This window comes from Canis aureus, chromosome 10 (assembly GCF_053574225.1).
Source record: "Canis aureus isolate CA01 chromosome 10, VMU_Caureus_v.1.0, whole genome shotgun sequence".
Lineage (NCBI taxonomy): Eukaryota > Metazoa > Chordata > Mammalia > Carnivora > Canidae > Canis > Canis aureus.
In genome coordinates this window covers 9,891,577-9,911,265 of record NC_135620.1, presented here as the reverse complement: position 1 = coordinate 9,911,265, position 19,689 = coordinate 9,891,577, and the positions used below count along the sequence as shown (strand labels likewise).

General features: G+C 37.6%; 2 protein-coding genes across 6 annotated transcripts in view; one reads left to right on the top strand and one right to left on the bottom strand.

The window, feature by feature from the left end:
- The window catches only part of LOC144321961 (uncharacterized), a 143,777-nt gene that overhangs the window by 95,252 nt on the left and 28,836 nt on the right, over positions 1-19,689 (top strand). The window lies entirely within an intron of this gene.
- HSD17B4 (hydroxysteroid 17-beta dehydrogenase 4) overlaps positions 1-19,689 on the bottom strand; it is a 98,181-nt gene that overhangs the window by 75,835 nt on the left and 2,657 nt on the right. For 2 of the 4 annotated variants that reach the window (XM_077911317.1, XM_077911319.1), the window contains exons 2-8: positions 17,378-17,431; positions 9,354-9,464; positions 7,092-7,151; positions 5,540-5,561; positions 5,382-5,428; positions 3,440-3,524; positions 1,888-2,075 (exon numbers count right to left, since the gene is read on the bottom strand). In XM_077911317.1, the coding sequence (XP_077767443.1) occupies positions 1,888-2,075; positions 3,440-3,524; positions 5,382-5,428; positions 5,540-5,561; positions 7,092-7,151; positions 9,354-9,464; positions 17,378-17,431 (567 nt within the window). Of the gene's footprint in view, positions 1-1,887; positions 2,076-3,439; positions 3,525-5,381; positions 5,429-5,539; positions 5,562-7,091; positions 7,152-9,353; positions 9,465-16,577; positions 16,625-17,377; positions 17,432-18,043; positions 18,187-19,689 lie in introns of those variants that run through there. The other 2 variants (XM_077911315.1, XM_077911318.1) reach the window with 2 other exon arrangements.

Genomic DNA, 19,689 nt, shown 5'->3' with positions numbered 1-19,689 from the left:
AATAGAAGGAAAATTTCCGAACCTGTTCTATGAGGCCAGCATTACCCTGATCCCAAAACCAGACAAAGACTCCACCAAAAAGGAGAATTACAGACCAATATGCCTGAATGAACATAGATGCCAAAATTCTCACCAAGATACTAGCCAGTAGGATCCAGCAATACATTAAAAGGATTATCACCATGACCGAGTGGCATTTATTACTAAGCTGCAAGAGTGGTTCAACATCTACAAATCATTCAATGTAAACACACTATTAATAAAAGAAAGGACAAGAACCATATTATCCTCTCAATAGATGCAAAAAAAAAAAAGCATTTGACAAAATATAGCATCCTTTCTTAATTAAAACTCTTCACAGTGTAGGGATAGAGGGAACATACTTCAATATCATAAAAGCCATCTATGAAAAGCCCACAGCAAATATCATTCTCAATGGGGGAAAACCTGAGAACCTTTCCTCAGGGTAACACAGCAGGGATGTCCACTCTCACCACTGCTATTCAACATAGTGCTAGAAGTCCTAGCCTCAGCAATCAGACAACAAAAAGAAATAAAAGGCATCCGAACTGACAAAGAAGTCAAACTCGCACTATTTGTAGATGACATGATAATGTACATGGAAAACCCAAGACTCCACCTCAAAATTGCTAGAAGTCATACAGGAATTCAGCAGAATGGTAGGATACAAAATCAATACATGGAAGTCAGTTGCATTTCTATACACTAACAATGAGACTGAAGAAAGAGAAATTAAGGAGTCTATCCCATTTACAAATGCACCCAAAACCAGAAGATACCAAAGAGGTAAAGGATCAGAAAACTACAGAAAACTACAGAACTACAGAAAACTACAGAAACTCAGAAAACTACAGGACACTCATGAAAGAAATTGAAGACACAAAGAAAGGGAAAAATGTTCCATGCTTCTTCCATGAATGGAAGAAGAAATATTGTTAAAATGTCTATGCTACCTAAAGGAGTCTATATATTCAATGCAATTCCTATCAAAATACCATCAACTTATTTCACAGAGGTGGAATAAATAATCCTAAAATTTGTATGGAACCGGAAAAGGCCCCGAATAGCCTGGGGAATGTTGAAAAAGAAAACCAATGCTGGCAGCATCATAATTCTGGATTTCAAGTACTATTACAATGCTGTAATCATCAAGACAGTACGATACTGGCACAAAAACAGACACATAGATCAATGGAACAGAATAGAGAACACAGAAATGGACCCTCAACTCCATGGCCAAATCCTCTTCAACAAAGCAGGAAAAACTAGCCAATGGAAAAATGTCTTTTCAACAAATAGTGTTGGAAAATTGTACAACCACATGCAGAAGAATGAAACTGGACCATTTCCTCATACCATACACAAAAATAGACTCAAAATGGACGAAGAACCTAAATGTGAGACAGGAATCCATCAAAATCCTAGAGGAGAACACAGGCAGCAACCTTTATGAACACAGCAACTTCTTACTAGACACATCTCCAAAGGTAAGGGAAACAAAGGGAAAAATGAACTACTGTGACTTCATCAGGATAGAAAGCTTTTACACAACAAAGGAAATAGTCAACAAAACCAAGGACAACCAACAGAATGGAAGAAGATATTTGCAAATGACATATCAGACAATGGGCTTGTATCCAAAAATCTATAAAGAACTTACCAAATTCAACACCCAAAAAACAAACAATCTAATCCAGAAATGGGCAGAAGAAATAAACACACATTTTTCCAAAGACAACATACAGATGGCCAACAGACACATGAAAAAATGCTCAATATCACTCGCCATCAGAAAATGAAATACTTTTACAGAGCTCATTCTGCAGATTTGTGGCTCAGAGCATTTAAAAAATCTAAGCTACTTACCTTCAGCCATAACGGTTTGGGTCATCCGTGATCCAGCAGTAGGAGCAATGGTGTTACAATGAATGTTGCTTGCCTTGCCTTCAATTGCAAGGGTATTTGAAAAGCCCAGAAGACCCAGCTTTGCAGCACTGTAACTGGCCTGGCCAAAGTTTCCATATATTCCTGAAGCTGATGAAGTCATAACAATCCTAAAAGGAAAATCAATCTCTCAAAATCTCTCTTCCATGTTTTGATAACACTGCAACTCTAAGCCTTTTATTCTTTTCCCATAGTATTACATCCGTCAAAAGCAATGACTGTTATACTGTCATTAGGTTCCTACAGTCATCACTTACACATGCAAAATAATAATAAAAATAATTCTCAAAATTCAGCTACAAGAGACACCTGGGTGGCTTGGTGGTTGGGCGTCTGCCTTCAGCCCAGGGCATGATCCTGGAGACCTGGAATTGAGTCCCGCATTGGGCTCCCTGCATGGAGCCTGCTTCTCTCTGCTTATGTCTCTGTCTCTCTCTCTCTCTGTGTCTCTCATGAAAAAATAGAATCTTTAAAAAAAAAAAAAATTCAGCTACAAGATTTAACTATTTTAAAAAGAATCCCTGATTGGGATCAAATAAATTCAAATACAGGAATGTATGTTCATTATCTACAGAAAACAATAAATATTTATAAACATGAAATAAAGTGGCAACAAGTTAAAATTATCGTAAGAAACAGAAAAATTAGTTCTAATTCTTTAGTTCTCATTACTTTGCCCCTCTCTTTCTGGATAATATTAAATCCCTCATATTCAAACAATGCCATCTCCAAAATGTGACCCATCTCACCCTACTGAGTAGACCAAGTAAAACAATTCATATCATTTATTTTCAGTAACTTTGAGAGGAGAAACTAGAACTCTCCAATAGGAACAGGTATCACAAACAACTCAGTGATAGTAGATGTGTGTGAACCCAAGGTTAACAGGAAGGACCCTGACAGAGTCCATGGAGCCCCCTCCTGGCTCTGCCCCATTCCAAGTCACTCACACAGACACAGCCACAGTCCTACAGCTCCCAAACAGTTTATAAAGACCAACTCATGTTGGACAGTACTAGCAAGCTGGACACAGTGTTCATCTCTCCTCAGCTGGTCAGTGGATACAGAATGATACTTCAATTACAGAATAAAAGTACAGCTGAATCCTCAAAGTTTCTACTGCTAAAATATCAGAGAACTCCAGGAAATCCATTCATAATGAAAAGTAGGAGGTAAAAAGAAATATAAATATATTTATATTATATTATATCATATTATATAAATTATTATATTATATTTATTTATATTTATATTTATAAAATATAAATATAAAGTTGGCCAGCTCAGCTAATCTGTGACTAAATGACACCAATGTAATAAGAGGGTTCATGCCAAGAGTTCAATAAAAGCCTGCGCATGTGTGTGAAGAGATCTTCCTCAAATCAGAGCACTTATCTTTCCCTGCACACAAGGGCCCACACACAGTCTGTCCAATGCCCCGCCCCCTGCCCCCGACAGCCACACACAACTCTACCTTCCAAACTTTTGTTTCTTCATATGATTCCAAGCTGCCCGGGTCACTTGGAATGAGCCTCGCAAATGGACTCTGTGGATTATATCTAAAACAATAAATTATTTTGATTATATATTTTGTCAAAAATTAGAGAGGCAAAATCAATATAAGAAATGATTTATACATACAATATTTTGTATAAATGATTTATTTATACAATATAATTTATTTATACAAAGATGTTCACTTTATATTGAGCATTCAAAATCAACTACTGTCATATTGCTGCTCTGAATAACCATTTTTGCTTTTGTCTCAATTATGTAACCAATCAATAGTCCATACGTCCATACCCATTCTCCTTATAATTTGTGATAAAATTATTGTAATCCCTCTACACATCTAAATACAACGCTATCTTTATGTCTAATTTATAAAAAAGAATCCACTAATACAAACATCCGAAAATTTTATACATACAATTGGGACTGAACACAAACATTAGTTAAAATGTAAAAAAAAAAAAAAAAAAAGTGTAATGTATACAATTGTTGAATCACTATGTTGTGCACTTGAAAATAATATAATATTGCATGTCAACCATTCTTCAATAATGAAAGTTTTTTTAATGAAATAAATAAAAATTCTAAAAAAACATAATCATGACCTACACGGTTCACTGTCAAGAAATGTTTGCCAGTTACTCACTATGTCCCTATATCCCTATTTTTACCAGGGTAAATTGCAGATGCGATGGGGCAGAGGAGGATCAGAAAATAGAGGGAGAGAGGGAGGAATCAAGGCAGGGGGAGAGGAAGGGAGGGAAGGATGGTGGGGGGGGGAGGGGGGAAGATTGGGCGGTGGGGCCCATCTGTTTTTAAAGAGATGAACAGACAACCTGGGAAATGATTCAGATAGATAAACAACTCTAGATTTAATTTTATTTTTAATTATCACTGTTATTAATTTTTGTTTCAGGCTAGAACCTCAACAAATGTTTTCATAGGTATATTAGAAGAATACAAAAGTGAAAAAATGAACTTAAAAAGAAAAACTAAAAAAAGGTAAAGGTAGCCGGGTGGTTAGGAGTGGTGAGCCAGGAGTGGAAACGACCCAGCCTCACCAGAGCTGAAAGGGGGTCAAGAACATAATCCTACTTTGCCAGCAAATCCTTTCTTTCTCCACTTCTTTCTTACCCCAGTTGTTAAAGCAAAAAGAGGAAATTAAGAGCCCTTTAATAACAAATCACAAAGATGCTTTGCTTCTTCCCAAAGAACTTCTGGCAGTACATCCTAGAAGCACACTCCATCACTCCATCCACAGTGACGTAACTCACCTCAGCTCCCACGTCTCCTACACTTCCAGCCACCATTGTTTGTTATAGTTCTGATGGCCATGAAAGTAAAGGCATAAAGAGCAAACAAACCAAAAAAAAGTGATTTGCTCATTATCAAAACTCAATCTTCCCAATGTGGCATTCCTAATGGGATGTTCCCCTACACAGGAGAAACATCTAAGGTATTCCCACCCAGTTCTCAGATCTCCAACATTTTCAGTGCCCCAGACTCCCTTCCATATCCTGATCTTGCTCTTGAAATAAGAATGCACAGGGAACTAAGCAGGTTGAAGACTGTTAGAAAGAGTTAATATGGCTAGAAAATGCTAACAACTTCTCAAGAAGAAAAAAGGGAGAAAAGAATTGAAAGACGCAAAATCCTTTCAGGTAATTTCTGCCAAATGGCTTAAAATTTTTTCATTTATAAAATGTTAAAAGAAAATAGGCTACTTCCAACTGTTGTCATTTTCAGTTGTAAAGCTTAGTATTCATCATGCTCATCATCTACATTAACAGAAGCAAAAGTAAGTAGAAGTAAGCTTTTCCTTAAATGTACAAATTTCTCAAATATTAAAAGGCTAAAGGAATAGCTAGGCTCCACAGAGACATATGTTACAAACAACTTACCCCAATCTTCATCGCTTATTCTACCAAAAGAACTGTCCCTCAGAATTCTAAAAACAGTATCATACAGGTTAGACAGGGAAGGAGTATCCACTTTAAAAACTCACCAAAAACTTTGCATGCACATTATTTTACCCAAAATGAAAAAAAGAGATACTCACCCAGCATTGTTGACCACAACATCTACAATATAAAAAAATTCAAGTCACAAACATAAAAGCAAGTATATTAATTTGCATTGGCTTACAACTCATATTTCTTTCAAAATTTGGCTTTTTCTCCCTCATGGAAAAGTAAATAATAATAGCAAAAGAGTGCTATCAGAACAAAATTCTATAAAATTTTTGCTATCAGAGAAAAAAAAAACAAAAGCAAACAACAACAACAAAAAAACCCTCTGATTCACAAGTTTCTCATCATGTCAGGGCTTTCCTCTCAAACTTACATATGTAAATATTTCCACCTCCACCTTCTGCCAAAATTCTATTTATATAATCAGCTGTTGCTCAACTCTTAGGTTCTTAGCATTCACTGGTAACCATAAGCCACATTTAACCTCAGAATTCACTCAGAAAGTTAAAAGTATAAAAGATTTTTCTTTGCCACTCAAGCATCAAAATTCCAGGAAGGAAACTATTTTTAGAAACTGATGGCCTGGGATCCCTGGGTGGCGCAGCGGTTTGGCGCCTGCCTTTGGCCCAGGGCACGATCTTGGAGACCCGGGATCGAATCCCACATCAGGCTCCCGGTGCATGGAGCCTGCTTCTCCCTCTGCCCCCCCCCCTCTATCTGTGTGACTATCATAAATAAATTTTTAAAAAAAATTTTTTTTAAAAAAAGAAACTGATGGCCTTTCTTAATACATAACTGTATTCTTACTATTAAAAAAAAAAAACAATGTTTTTTAAGGTTCAACCATTATCTTGTGGCTGTTCTTACCCTATAACTTCGTATCTTTGTGACCTTTATCCCTCTGTCAAATGAACAAGTCCCTTATAAGCTCAACACAGCATAACCAGAAAAACAAATCTACTAGACAAAATAAAGGGGGGGAGAGCACATTCAAATTATAAAAATTAATGTTTTCCAGAATGTAAACATGTTGGGCTTCTCTGCAGGAATGTTTCCCTGTAGTAGCTCAATAATCTTTTACTAAGAACATGTGGAACTAAACCAGAAAGATTATCTAGAGAGGAATAAACTAAACAACACATTTGAAATCCTTCTCAAAACTAAAGATTTTTATTTTAATTTATAAAATAACTAATTAATTATTAACTAATTCACAAGATACTGAATCCTTATGATTTAAATCATAATTATCTAAAAGATTCCATGGGGTCCTCTATTGCCAAAATATTTATTTTATAAACATATTTGGGGCATAATTCAATTATCACGTATAAGAAACTTAGAAAATGCTTATAACTTTCTTAAAGTTTTTAAGACCAAAAAAACGTAAAACAAACTCAACATAGTTTTGCATAAAAAATGCCACCTCAAGCCTTTTATGGAATGAGGTAAGGAATGTAAAAAAATTAGTTTGCAAAATCAAAAAAACTAAATCAAAAAACTTGGCTATGTAAAATGAATAAAGAAAAACTTGCTTATAAAGAAAAAAGGAATTTTTTATAAACAAAAATAAAATCAAAAACACTTTATTAGGAAGGTAGGAGCTCCTCTGTTAATGCCATAAACACAAAGAAACATCACCTATTCTTCCAAAAGCTTCTAGTGCTGTCCGTACAATCTTCTCTCCTGCTTCCACTGAATCTGGAGGAATGGAAAATTAGTATGAAACATCAGTAATATCCCTCACAAAAAACTTCTAAACTCTGTGGAGCACAGTACATGACAGATACTATTCACTCAACAGATTTCCACAAAAATAAATTTATATTGCAGGCACATAACAAATCAAAATATAGATGATTTAATGTTACAAAGGAAATGCAGCCCCTAAAACAATTCTTGAACTTAAAAAAAGGGGGGGGGGGAATAAAAAATATTTTGACAAATACTATCTCTAAAATACAACTTTCTGTGAGGATGGAAATGTCTTATTTCCATCATAATATAGTAGTCACTATACACGAGTGTCCACTGAGCCCTTGAGATGTGACTAGTATGACAGACAAACTGAGTATTTAATTTTGTTTAATTTGTATTTAATTTTATAGTCACATTAGCATTTCCCTTTAAAGATGCTAATCAGAATTTACAAGGAAGGAAAGGGGGTACATGTTTAATTTGAAAAAGCAAGTTCAATGCTATATAACTACATACGGAAATAAACCTACTGTTTGTACAATACTAAGTACAAAAAGTAAAGCTCCACAAAACAGAGTGGCTTTCTTATCTTCTACTCATCAGCCCAGGGGAAGGGCTCATATCCCCAGAGTTGTGTGTCAAATGGCCAGGTATCAACATCCCACTGCCTCTCTCTGTTCTGTACAATCAGTGGGGGAGGAGCCAGGAAACATACTCCCTCTTCCTTGAGATCCATAAAGTCCTGAGATAGATCTGCCAAAAATAGACACCCATCTAAAGAACAGAGGAGGAGGAGAAGCCTGCAGATGCAGGCAAATCTTAGGAGCAGAGTGCAGATGAAAGAGAGCTGGCATATCCAGGTAAGCCGTGGGAACTGCCTGCTGCAGGCTGACCCAGTCATTCAGATTCCTTGACATGAACCTGCTCAGCCCCTCTAATGGTTATGCAAGCCTTTAATTATTTGTATTAAAACCTTCACACTTGGAAACCTACAGGGAGGGGTACCTGAGTGGTTCAGTTGATATCTGCCTTTGGTTAAGCATCTGCCTTAGGCTCAGGTCATGATCCCAGGGCCTGGGAGAGAGTCCCCACATCAGGCTCCCTGCTCAGCAGGGAATCTGCCTCTCCCTTTGCCCCTCACCTCACCCCTCATGAGCACACCCACACATACTCAAGTGCTCTCTCCCTCTCTCAAAACTACATAAATAAGATCTTAAAAAAAAAAAAAGGAAACCTACAGGAGGTTTTCCTAACTGCATCTGGATTGATTGATACGGATTGCATATCAGAACTGGGGGGATAGGAAGGGGGAGAGTCTGGAATTGTTATCATTATAAAATAAATTTAACTCCAGAATTTTTTTTAAAAAGTTGAAAATATTTTTTGTAGCTCTTCAGTAAGAAGATACTAAAATATCTGTCTCATTATTCCCTAGAACCTCAAAACAAATCATATCCTATTTCCTTTCCTTTAAAATGTCAAGATCAAGTGACTGGCAATCTAATTTTACCACTGGCTAATAAAAACAATCTAATTTGCAGAAAAGTCAGTAAGCACTTACTTTTTAAAGTGGATCTATTTGAGAAGGTTCCTTACAGATACTATTAGAATCAATATATCAAATGCTGTTTTCCTTGTGGTTTACTTTTTAATGCCTAACTTTGATTCTTAGGTTTTTACAAAGGTAAGAAAGTTACATACAACAATGATTACTTGTGCAAAAGGGAACTCGGTGGTTGGATACAAAAGGGCATTTTACTTCCTACACTCTAATACTTCAAGGATTTCTCTACAACTATTTTTTAAAAGAAGAATCTAATGTTATTCTGTAGAAATACCTAAAACCTTTTAGCTAAAATGGGTTTTTCAAGAACAAGAGCATATTCATAGTCACATCATTAATAATCATTAAGAATTTACTGATTTTATCATAAAATAATTTACTGATTTTATTAATAAAATGTTAAGTAAACAACAGGCTGAAAGTTAAGACTTGTGAAATTATCTATATCAAAAGTTCTTAAAAACCTCATATATTATATAAAATAGCCAAACAGATTGGGCTGACCCAGTGAAAATCTAATCTCATACTCACACTGGAATGCTGAGACATTTGCTCAATGATCACTAACGTGAGCAATAGCGAGCGACAGCAGTAGCTGAAGGAAAATGGAAGAAACAGTATAGCTCTTTCAAATATCATACCATAGTTGGCCACAGCTTTTCCGCCTTTACTTCGTATTTCTTCAACAACCTTATCGGCAGCTGCAAAGGAGCCTTTACCCAATCCCTTAAAGTCTCCTCCTAAATCATTCACTGCAATGCAAAAACAAACAAGAACTCATTTCCAAGCCTCAAAATACAAATTGGAAATAAAAGCCCATTGTAACTGTATTCTGTTATCTCAATTCCTTCCTACGCTGTACCCGTCTTATGAAACATGCCAGAAGACAGATACCTTCAAACCTGCCTCTTTGTTTAGAGTGAGAGATGAAGCAACAAATATACTGAAACACAGATTCAGGTCATGAGATTAACTTTGCAATGCTTTTCTTTTTTGAAAAGAAAAAACATGATTCGACCCACTTTCAGTAAAAGGAAGAAAAATATTCATAAAGCCTAGTGTATCAGGGTCTACAATAAAAGTAATAAAACTTATCTGTTAAAAGAGATCAGAAACTACATACAGAACTCATATGTGTTCAGCCGCTAATTGATACCATGACTCCACTGTTAGATGTTTTAACAACGAACCATACTTACCACACATCTCACAGTATTCCATTACACAGATACAAACCTGAATCGAGCATTTACTATTTGCAGGAAAATCTACATAGGAAGATGGCACCTGTCCTCAAAGACCTTTTCTCATCTACTCAAAGTTAAGTATGGGATGGCTATAATAATCCATGGATGTAACAACAAGTATATAAAGGCCAACAGAACTAAATAATGGGGACAAATAATAAAGTTAGTGTATGTCACAACTGAAGGTAAAATTTACAAAATAACATGCAAAAACTAATGAGAAGATACATAGATCAATAACAAATAACCTGAAAAAAACAAATTAATAAAAACACTTGAGACAAAGAAACAATTTACATTGCAAAATGAACATCTGGGGAGTAATTACATAAATTTTGAGGAACGACAATAAAAAAATTACTAATTAATAAATGACAAGGTGAAAAAATAAAAAATAAAAATAAAAAAATAAATGACAAGGTGTTACATACTAAAATTGAGAGCCTTTTAATATTACCAAAGGGATGGATGCCACATCTGGAAAAAAACAAACACGATTTTTTTTCTTTTAAAGAACGTCTCTCTCCCTCTTTCTCTCTCTTCCCGCACACCCACCCCCCCTTTTTTTGATTCAGGTTAAGGCTGGATAGGGTTGGGTGGTTAAAGATAAGAGAATGAGACAGGGAAAAAGCCAATGCCTAACCACAATGAAAATCAGCTAAGTGAAATGTGTTTTCATATAGCTTTTTTAAGTAAAAAGGGTTTCTCGAAATGTGGACTGGAATATATTTTTCAAACAATGTAGTCTTATTGTCTTATTGCAAATAAAAACTAGTATGAAGATACAAAGTAATGGAAAGAGGCTGACATTATCCCTCAAGAAATGAAAAAAGATTCTCAAGACTGAATTCCTATTAATCGTTAATTTCCATGCAATTACTCAAATGACAAGAAACAACCAGTAAAAAACATCAGGAGTTTAAGACATGCAGATCACATTCTTTTAAGAGCCTTTTTAACTAAGTAAGGGAAAGTTAAAAAGCAAATTGGCCAATGGCATTTTTAATAAAGAATTGCTCTATTGTGCAACAGAACACTACCCTCAAGTGGAAATTGTTCAAAGTGCAACCAAACAAGTAAGCAATGAAGCCAGAATAATTTACTGAGATCAGTGCCATGCAGCTAAACAGCAAAACAGATTTATTGAAGTCTATACATTAGTATGTACTAAATTAACACTGACCCCATTCATCATGCCACTGTCATCAGACCTAAATCACAGGCTTATCACCTGAACTAGAACACTTTTCTGGCTACATGGTCAAAGCCTGGGATAGCAACAATGTGAAAAGACTTCTGCAATTAAACACAAAGAAAAATATATTCATACTATGTGACACTGTTACCATTAAATGTATGGCTAAAATTGTAAGGAGTAATAATAATAAATAAATTTTAAACATATCATTAGTAGCTTATATTAGTATGTGCCATACTTCTCATTTTCAAAGAACTATTGGGTACACTGCAGCCTTTGATCCCCACAGAGATTTAAAAATTGGCAGGAACACCTGTTCTAGTTTCGTAGATGAAGAAAGTCAGGAAGAGTTAGGTAACTTGCCCCAGGCTCCCAAGGCTGTCTGAAACAGCAAAATCTGGACTAGAACCCGGACCCAACCGCAATGCTACTCTGTTCCTCTAATGCTGTTAACAAGTTTCTTGTATCCTAAAAAGAACGTAATTTTTTCCACTAAACAAAAAGGGAACAACACAGAGTTGCCATTACTATCTTCAACATTGGGTTGAAAGATACAATCACCCTAGTCATCAGCAATCTTCTCCAGAGTGGCCATAAATGTATCTAAATATTTGAAGGACCACAAAATGCAGTGGCAGTTTAGACAGCAGTGTCTTAAATTAGGTTCCTGTCCCTGATTTTCCTTGTCTAAACAACAAGATGGCATCAAAGGTATCTTCACTGAGAGAAAAAAATGAAAATAAGAAACTGGTCATCTAGAGTTCAGTCCTTGGACCTCTTCTCCTGTTCATCTATACTCATCACTCAGGTAATCTGATCCAGTCTCCTGGCTTCAAATACCACCTATAAAACTGAGAAGATTCAGATTTATATAGTTCCAACCTGTCCCCCAAATACAGAGTCTTTCTTGTACCCCACTTCCTACTTAGTATCTCCATCTGAAAGTCTAGCAGGAACATCTCGCCAACGATTTGGCCCTCCTGTGGTCTTTCCTGTCTCAGTAAATGGACTATCTTCCTCCTTCCCTTGCAAACTGTATCAGCAAATCCTGCCATATCTACCTTCAAAATATACCTAGTTTAACCTCTGCACCACCTTCACCCCATGACCTACTTAAATCACCACCATCTCTTATGTGGATTATTGCTAACATCTTGATAAGACTCTCTGCTTCCACTTCTCTTTCTAAATGGAAAAATCCCAAGGGTGTACAAGAAGAGTTAATAGTATAAAAGGCCCAATGACCTCTTCATCCATCTCCACTTCCACTCTTGCTTCCTCACAATCATTCTCTACATAGCAATCAGAACCATCCATTTAAAACTTAAATCAGGTTATGCTGCTCCTCTGTTTACTCAAAAATGGCTTCCCATCTCCATCAGAGTAGAAGAGGCCTGACTCAGAATGAACAATCTTACGCAACCTGGCCTTCTGTGACCTCTGCTCTCATCTCAGTTTTGTTCCAGTTGATGACCTTGCTCCAGCTGCAGGGACCCTCTGGCTGACCCTGAACACCTGAGCCTCCTCCTGCCTCAAGACTGAGGCATAGCTGTGGCCCCTGTCACCATTCCTGGGCCCCAAACCTTTTCAGGGCACAATCCTGCCCTGCCTACATGTCCTTCCTTGGAGTTCTCTTCCAGCCCATTCATTCTGATTGTTTTATTGGATATATTTTTACATATCTATTTATTGTTTCCCCACCGCCCTCCACTAGAAGGTAAGCTCTGTGAAAACAGGGACCCCATTTGTTTTGTTTCCCACTCCACTCCCTCAGCTGCTAGAAAAATGTTTGCTACATGACAAGCACCCAATAAATAACTGTTGGATGAATAACTGAGTCCATACAATGCTGTCTATTACCTGTATGAATTATTTTTAGGTTTTATATCATTTTAAAATGCTAAATGGCTAGAGCTATTCTCTAGCTATCTTTAAAGGCTGTCGCCTAAAATCTGGGTTAGCAATAGTAATTGGAAGCATCTGGGGAAGATGTGGGCATTGTACATAGAGCTCATTTATTATTATAAGCTGGAATCCACATGTGCTTTCATTCATATAACTTATTTGCTTAAGCAGCACATATGTCTTTTTTTTTCCCTTTATTTACTTACTTATTTTATCTAAATTCTAGGTAGTTGACGTACAGTTCAATGTTGGCTTCAGGAGTAGAGTTCAGTGGTTCATCATTTACATACAACACCCAGTACTCATCACAAGTGTGCTGCTTAATGCCCATCACCCATCTAACCCATCCTCAACCCATCTCCTTCCATCTACCTTCACTTTGTTCTCTATCATTAACAGTCTCTCATGATTTCCTTTTTTTCCTCTCCCATATGTCATCAATTTTGTTTCTTAAATTCTACATGAATGAAACCATATGGTATTTGTCTTCCTCTGATTGACTTACTTCACTTAGCATAATATACTCTAGCTCCATCCATATCACTGCTAATGGCGAGATTTCATTCTTTTTGAATGAATGAATTAATGGCTGAGTAGTATTCCATTCTATGTGCATGTGTGTGTGAGAGAAACTTTTTTTTTAAGATTTTTTATTTATTCATTCATAGAGGCTCACAGAGAGAGAGAGAGGCAGAGACACAACACAGGCAGAGGGAGAAGTGGGCTCCACACAGGGAGCCCGACGCGGGACTCGATCCCCGGTCCCCAGGATCATGCCCCAGGCTGCAGGCGGCGTTAAACCACTGCTCCAAACCACTGCACCACTGGGGCTGCCCGAGAGAGAAACTTTTTTATCCATTTATCACTCATCACTCAATGGGCTGTTTCCACTTTGGCTATTGTTGATAATGCTGCTATAAACACTGGGGTCCATGTACTCCTTCAAATGTGTATTTTTATATTCTTTGGGTAAATACCTACTAATGCAATTGCTGGATCATAGGGTAGTTCTATTTTTAGCTTTGTGAGGAAACACCTTACTGTTCTCCAGAGAGATTACACCAGTTTCAATATGTATGTCTTGCTTGACTGATCACTAAGCACTCGGCTTACACTTGAGAAAATACATCAGTGCCTAAGGCAGGCCCTTTCCTTTGAAAATCTAGAAAAGAAACACGTTTTATATAAGGAGGCTGGGATGCCCTTGAGTGAGAAAAACCTCAGGCTTTGACACCTCCAGGTCCTCAGCACAATACCTAGCACAAGGCAGGCAGTCTCTACTATTGGCTCCATTCTTTTCCCTTTACAAAGGTCTTTAATTTGGGGGATGCCTGAGTGGCTCAGTCGGTTGAGCATCTGCCCTAGGCTCAGGTCATGATCCCAGGGTCCTGGGATTGAGCCCTACATGGGGCTCCCTGCTCAGTGGGGAGTCTGCTTCTCCCTCTCTGCCTGCCCCTCCCCACTCCCATACTCTCTCAAATAAATAAAATCTTTAAAAATGTTTTTTTAAAAAAGGCCTTTAATTTTTGAGGTCACTTAATCCCCACCATGATGCTCGAAGTTTGATAAAGGTGGCTTCTAATAGTGCCAGAGGTCACGTGATGAGGCAGCACAGCCAGGATTCCAAGCACAACCTAACTTCGAAGCCAGTGCATTTTTCCCACCAGGGTTCCCCTTCCGGCTATGAGGATCACACAGGGGTTGGAAATACGGGCTCTGGCATCAGACCACAGGAGCCTAAGAGTCATCTTTACCAGCCACTGTAAAACTGCAGCACGGAAAAGAAATTATGCCCCCCTTAAAGGGTCACGGCTTCAATGACCCAAAGGTATTACTTCTCCAGTTCGAGAATTGAAAATCTTCTGCCTTTCTGACCATCAAAAAAGAGGTTCTTCTTGCTGGACCACTTGAGTCTTCTTACCATGCCTCAAGAGAAAACTTAAAAATCAGAGACTGGCCTATGGCTCACCCATTGAGAAAAGGCTGAGCAGTTCTTATACCCTTATACCCATAATGCTTTATGTTATGGAACAGAAGACACAGCAATCATATTAACATGAAGCTAGAGAACATCTTTTGTGATGCCTGGCCAAGTGATTTCTTCTGGCCAATGAAATGTGAATGGAAGTGGCATGCTAGCACAGGACAGATTTAGGAGCCATCAAGTGGATCCACTGGTATTCCCCCACAGCAATGACCCAGACAGATGTTGCTCCTTTAGCTGGGATCCTGAAATTAGGAAGACACTTAGAGCAGAGACACAGCTGGCCACAAGCTCAAAGGTCACAAAAGCTACCCTACACCTTTGGCCCTACCTCTTCCTGAACTCTGAGCTACTCATAAAATTATCTGAGGAGTCACTTTTTCATAGACCAGATACTGTGATGTCATACCATCCCAGGTTTATTTGTTCCTCTCCTTTTTCTTACTCATGTAAAAAATATGGTGGGCAGAACAAAAATGAACAAAGGAGAAATAGTAGTGTGGTGTGATGTAAGCTGGAAGCAGGGTATCTAGTTTTAAAAAGCTAGAATAAAGGGTAGCAGTGGTTAGGGAAGGAACACAACTCACTGTTGGTCTACAAAGTTAACAGGTCACACAATAAACAGCAGTAGAAAAACATCAGTCAAAAGCTAAGCAATTTCACAGAGGTTGACTTTTCCCCTAAACCAAACTAAATCTGGCTCTTCAGCCAAGTATGACAAAATAATTTTCCAAGATACAAATCCTTCTGCCTTGCTGGACTTTACCGGCACTTGCTGCAATCCCACTTCTACGGCAATGACACAATAAACAGACACGCCGTACCTCTGTATCTTTTTGTTAGAACTCAAAAACTTCTATTCTGAATTTAATAAATTCAGTGGTAAGAGATGAAGATAGGAAAACTGATCCACACAAACACACATGGCTTTACAAAGTAAGTTTATAAACTAAGATCACATCTTAATCACAACCAGAAATAGGAATTTATTCAACCCATCTCAAAGACACACCTGTCCCTCCCCCACCAACTCCAAGAAGAGTCTATGTCAAACAACAAAAAAGATCCAATGAACAAAGTACCTCTTTGCACAAGGAAATATTCTAGATCCTTCAGGAGATACAGAAGATAAAATAGGGTCCTTGCACTTACAGAATTGAGTAGGAAAAAATGTAAATAAATAAAAATGTATAAGGTAAAAATATTACAAAACAGCAACAGAAAAAAAAGAGGAAAAAAAAAAAAAACAGTAACAACACGGGTCTTTGATCTGACATGAACTATCTTGCGAAAATCTGGCAGCCAGGGCCTGAACTATACACCCTCTGGCTAAATAGCACAATGTCAAAATCTGTGCTTGCCACCAAGAAGCAGACTGGATTAGTAGACAGTGGATATGTCTTTAGGCAAGGAACATCCAAAGATTCTGTGTCCCTTCCATAGAGATAAGCTATATATTCCCATGGAGGGAGAAGAGTATAATTAAATGGCTGCTTTGGGTCTTCTCTAGAAAACCAGGTTGCCTGCTTACCTGGTTGTTATGCATGTCTCCATAAACAAATTTGTCTCTCTGCATTCCTTAGTAAGAGGCAAAAAAAACTGTCATTAGGAAGTCATTATAAGCCAACAATTTTACTCCAAAAAAGAGACTAATAAATATTGGCCATATCATCTGCCCTACCTACCTACCCTGCACTCAGCACTAATTCATTTATTGCCCACAAAGGCTTGGCTGCAGAAAGATCCATTCTTGTGGACACACCACATCATGCCAGGTCAAAACATTTAAATTACTAAAATATCCCACCTTGTGACCCCTCAATATAGCATCTTCCAACTGATGATCCATAATAAAATCCATGCAACTGCCCCTTCAATTAACACTTTAAATATCTGTTGTAAGAAGCTTCCAAATGAAAAAATTTGATGAAAGAGATTAAAAACAAACATGCTTTGGATTTTCTGACTCCAAACTTCTAGTCCTCAAAATGCACTTCCTATTCTTATCAATATATTTTACTTGCAGGGATTCATCTTGCACCAGCCTTCTATCTCAAAAAATTACAGCTCACAGTTTACCAAATTCAAGAATTTCCTGTTATATAATGAATGCCTGACCATCTTTATCAATTCTGTTCAGCTGCAAATTCTGTGAAACTAGTCTACTTCAAAAAGGAAGTTAGAGAGACAGCCTCAAGAAAAATTTTTGCTGGCAGAAGAAATAATTAGTGATGAAACTTGACCTTGACAAATTATGTGATGGTGGCTGACTTGTGACAATTGTACTTTATATTCCATTTACTCGTCAAAAAGAAATATTTACCAACTTACCAACAACAGATGCACCTCTTTCTGCAAATGCCAGGGCATAGGCTCGGCCCAGTCCTATAAAAAAAAAAAATCAGAAAGCTGAGCAAATGTTAGCAATTTAGTGGGGTCCATTTAAATCAACCCCTATTTTAAAATAAAAGTAACTGGCAAGAAATTACCTATATCACAATGATAAGGTCTTCACTGATACTCTCCACATCTAGCTCACCTTTTTCTACCTTACAGAGGTCAGAAAGCTTAAAACTGTATTTTCCACCTATCCTGCCTATCATTTCCTACCCCTGGCAGCTAAATAGAAGGGTAGGAAATGGGCTCCACCTTTAAATGCATTTGCATATCTGGAAGGTGGAAATGAAGCAGAAGTTAGCGTTACTGTGACTTCTGGCTGCTGCTGTTTGTAAGAAGCTGATTTTTTTTTTTAAGTTTTTTTTTTTTTTTTTTTAGTCATTAGATACACAGAGAGAGGCAGAGACACAAGCAGAGGGAGAAGTAGGCTCCCCACAAGGAGCCCCATATGGGACTCCATCCCTACCCCTGGATCATCCCCTGAGCCAAAGGCAGATGCTCAACCGCTGAGCCACCCAGGTGTCCCTAGAAGCTGATCCTTGAAGCTTCCTAGGTATTAAGAAAACAGTGCTTGTAGTGACGACTTCTTGATCTAGCTACCTCTCGATAGAGCTCCAACTGGCAGCTTCCATTCTCTACGCCCTTGGTTATCCAGTGGCTGTAGCAGTTCCAACAGCATCCTCAGACGTAGCAGCTCCCCTAATGAACCAGTTCTGATTGTTTGAAAAGTCATTGCAAGAGAAAGTACCAAGGACTCAACTGCCTGTGGTGGCTGGCTGGCTGGCTGGCTGGCTGGTTGTTTATTTTTTATTTATTTTAAGCAAGCTCCATGCCCAACATGAGGCTTGGACTTATGACTCTGAGGTTAAGAGTCACATGTCACATGCTCTACCAACTGAGCCAGCCAGGCACCACCCCCCCAACTACCTATATTAAATCCCTTCTGGCTTCAAATATCTAGGGATTTCTGTATCCTGTACTGAACCTTGAATCACCAAACACAAAAAATATTTAATTCTCACTCAAAGGCACATGGTGTAAATTTGTTATCCAAAAATGTATATATATGCCTGTGTAAGTTTTAGAGGTATAGAATACCTCAGGAACAATATATAATTAAACTGGCAATTAGAGGTTGCCTCTGGGGAATAACCATGTGATGAGCAACCATGAGTGCAAGGCCTACTTTTATATTACTTAAATCGTTTTAACATGTATACATTTTTTTGTTTAAATTACTTGATTTAATTAGTAGTTTAAACTTAAGCTGATAAAGAAGCAAAAAAACAACAAATTGAGATGGCTAAAGTATCAGGCTCTTCCTTTCTGTTGTTGTTGTTTTTTTTTTTTTTAAGATTTTATTTATTTATTCATGAGAGACACACAGAGAGAGAGGCAGAAACACAGGCAGAGGGAGAAGCAGGCTCCCTGCAGGGAGCCCAACAGTGGGACCAGATCCCCTGGGACTCCAGGATCACACCCTGAGCCAAAGGCAGACACTGAGCCACCCAGGCGTCCCAATATCAGGCTCTTCTAAAAAGAATCCAAAATAGAAAGTTTTTCCAAAACTAAAAAAGATCACCAAATAATTTATTTTATAAGTTAATTCACTATGAATGGATAAGAGACTTCAGCCAATACAAATAACTCAGGTCTTCTCATATTTTATCAGATCAAGGCTGAAGCACTTGTTCTGACACTGTGTTTTTAAAGAAATCAAATGCATATGACCAGAAGACTGGAACACAAAATTAATGGTAAAGTAAAAAATCATCAGATGAAAGGAATGGGGTGGGTCTCTGGTAGAGAGAGAGACACCTAACTTAAATCTGAGAATTGTCTCAACTTAAAATCAAGTTATACTATTCTCTTAAAAGATAATATAAGTGATGTTCCTCTATCATAAAGACCCATATAAACTATCCACAAGTCAACAAACAAAAAGTGACAGTCTCCTTTCTTTTCCCTCCAACACCACTAGCTTATTAGCAGATTGGAAAAGGTCCTTACATGTTTTAATATGTGTTTATATAAACATTATTCAAATAGTTTACATCCATTAGTCTGCCTCCCCAACTAAACAAGAAGGTCCTCCATGGCTGAGATTGAAAATGTCACTCTTCTGCATTTCCCACAATGCCCAGCACAGCTTTACAGTCAAGATGCACAAAAAGTCAAATTCAAGAGCCTCCGTTTTGTCCTAATCTCTTAACTCATGTCTCAATTCTCACCCACATCTAAATTCA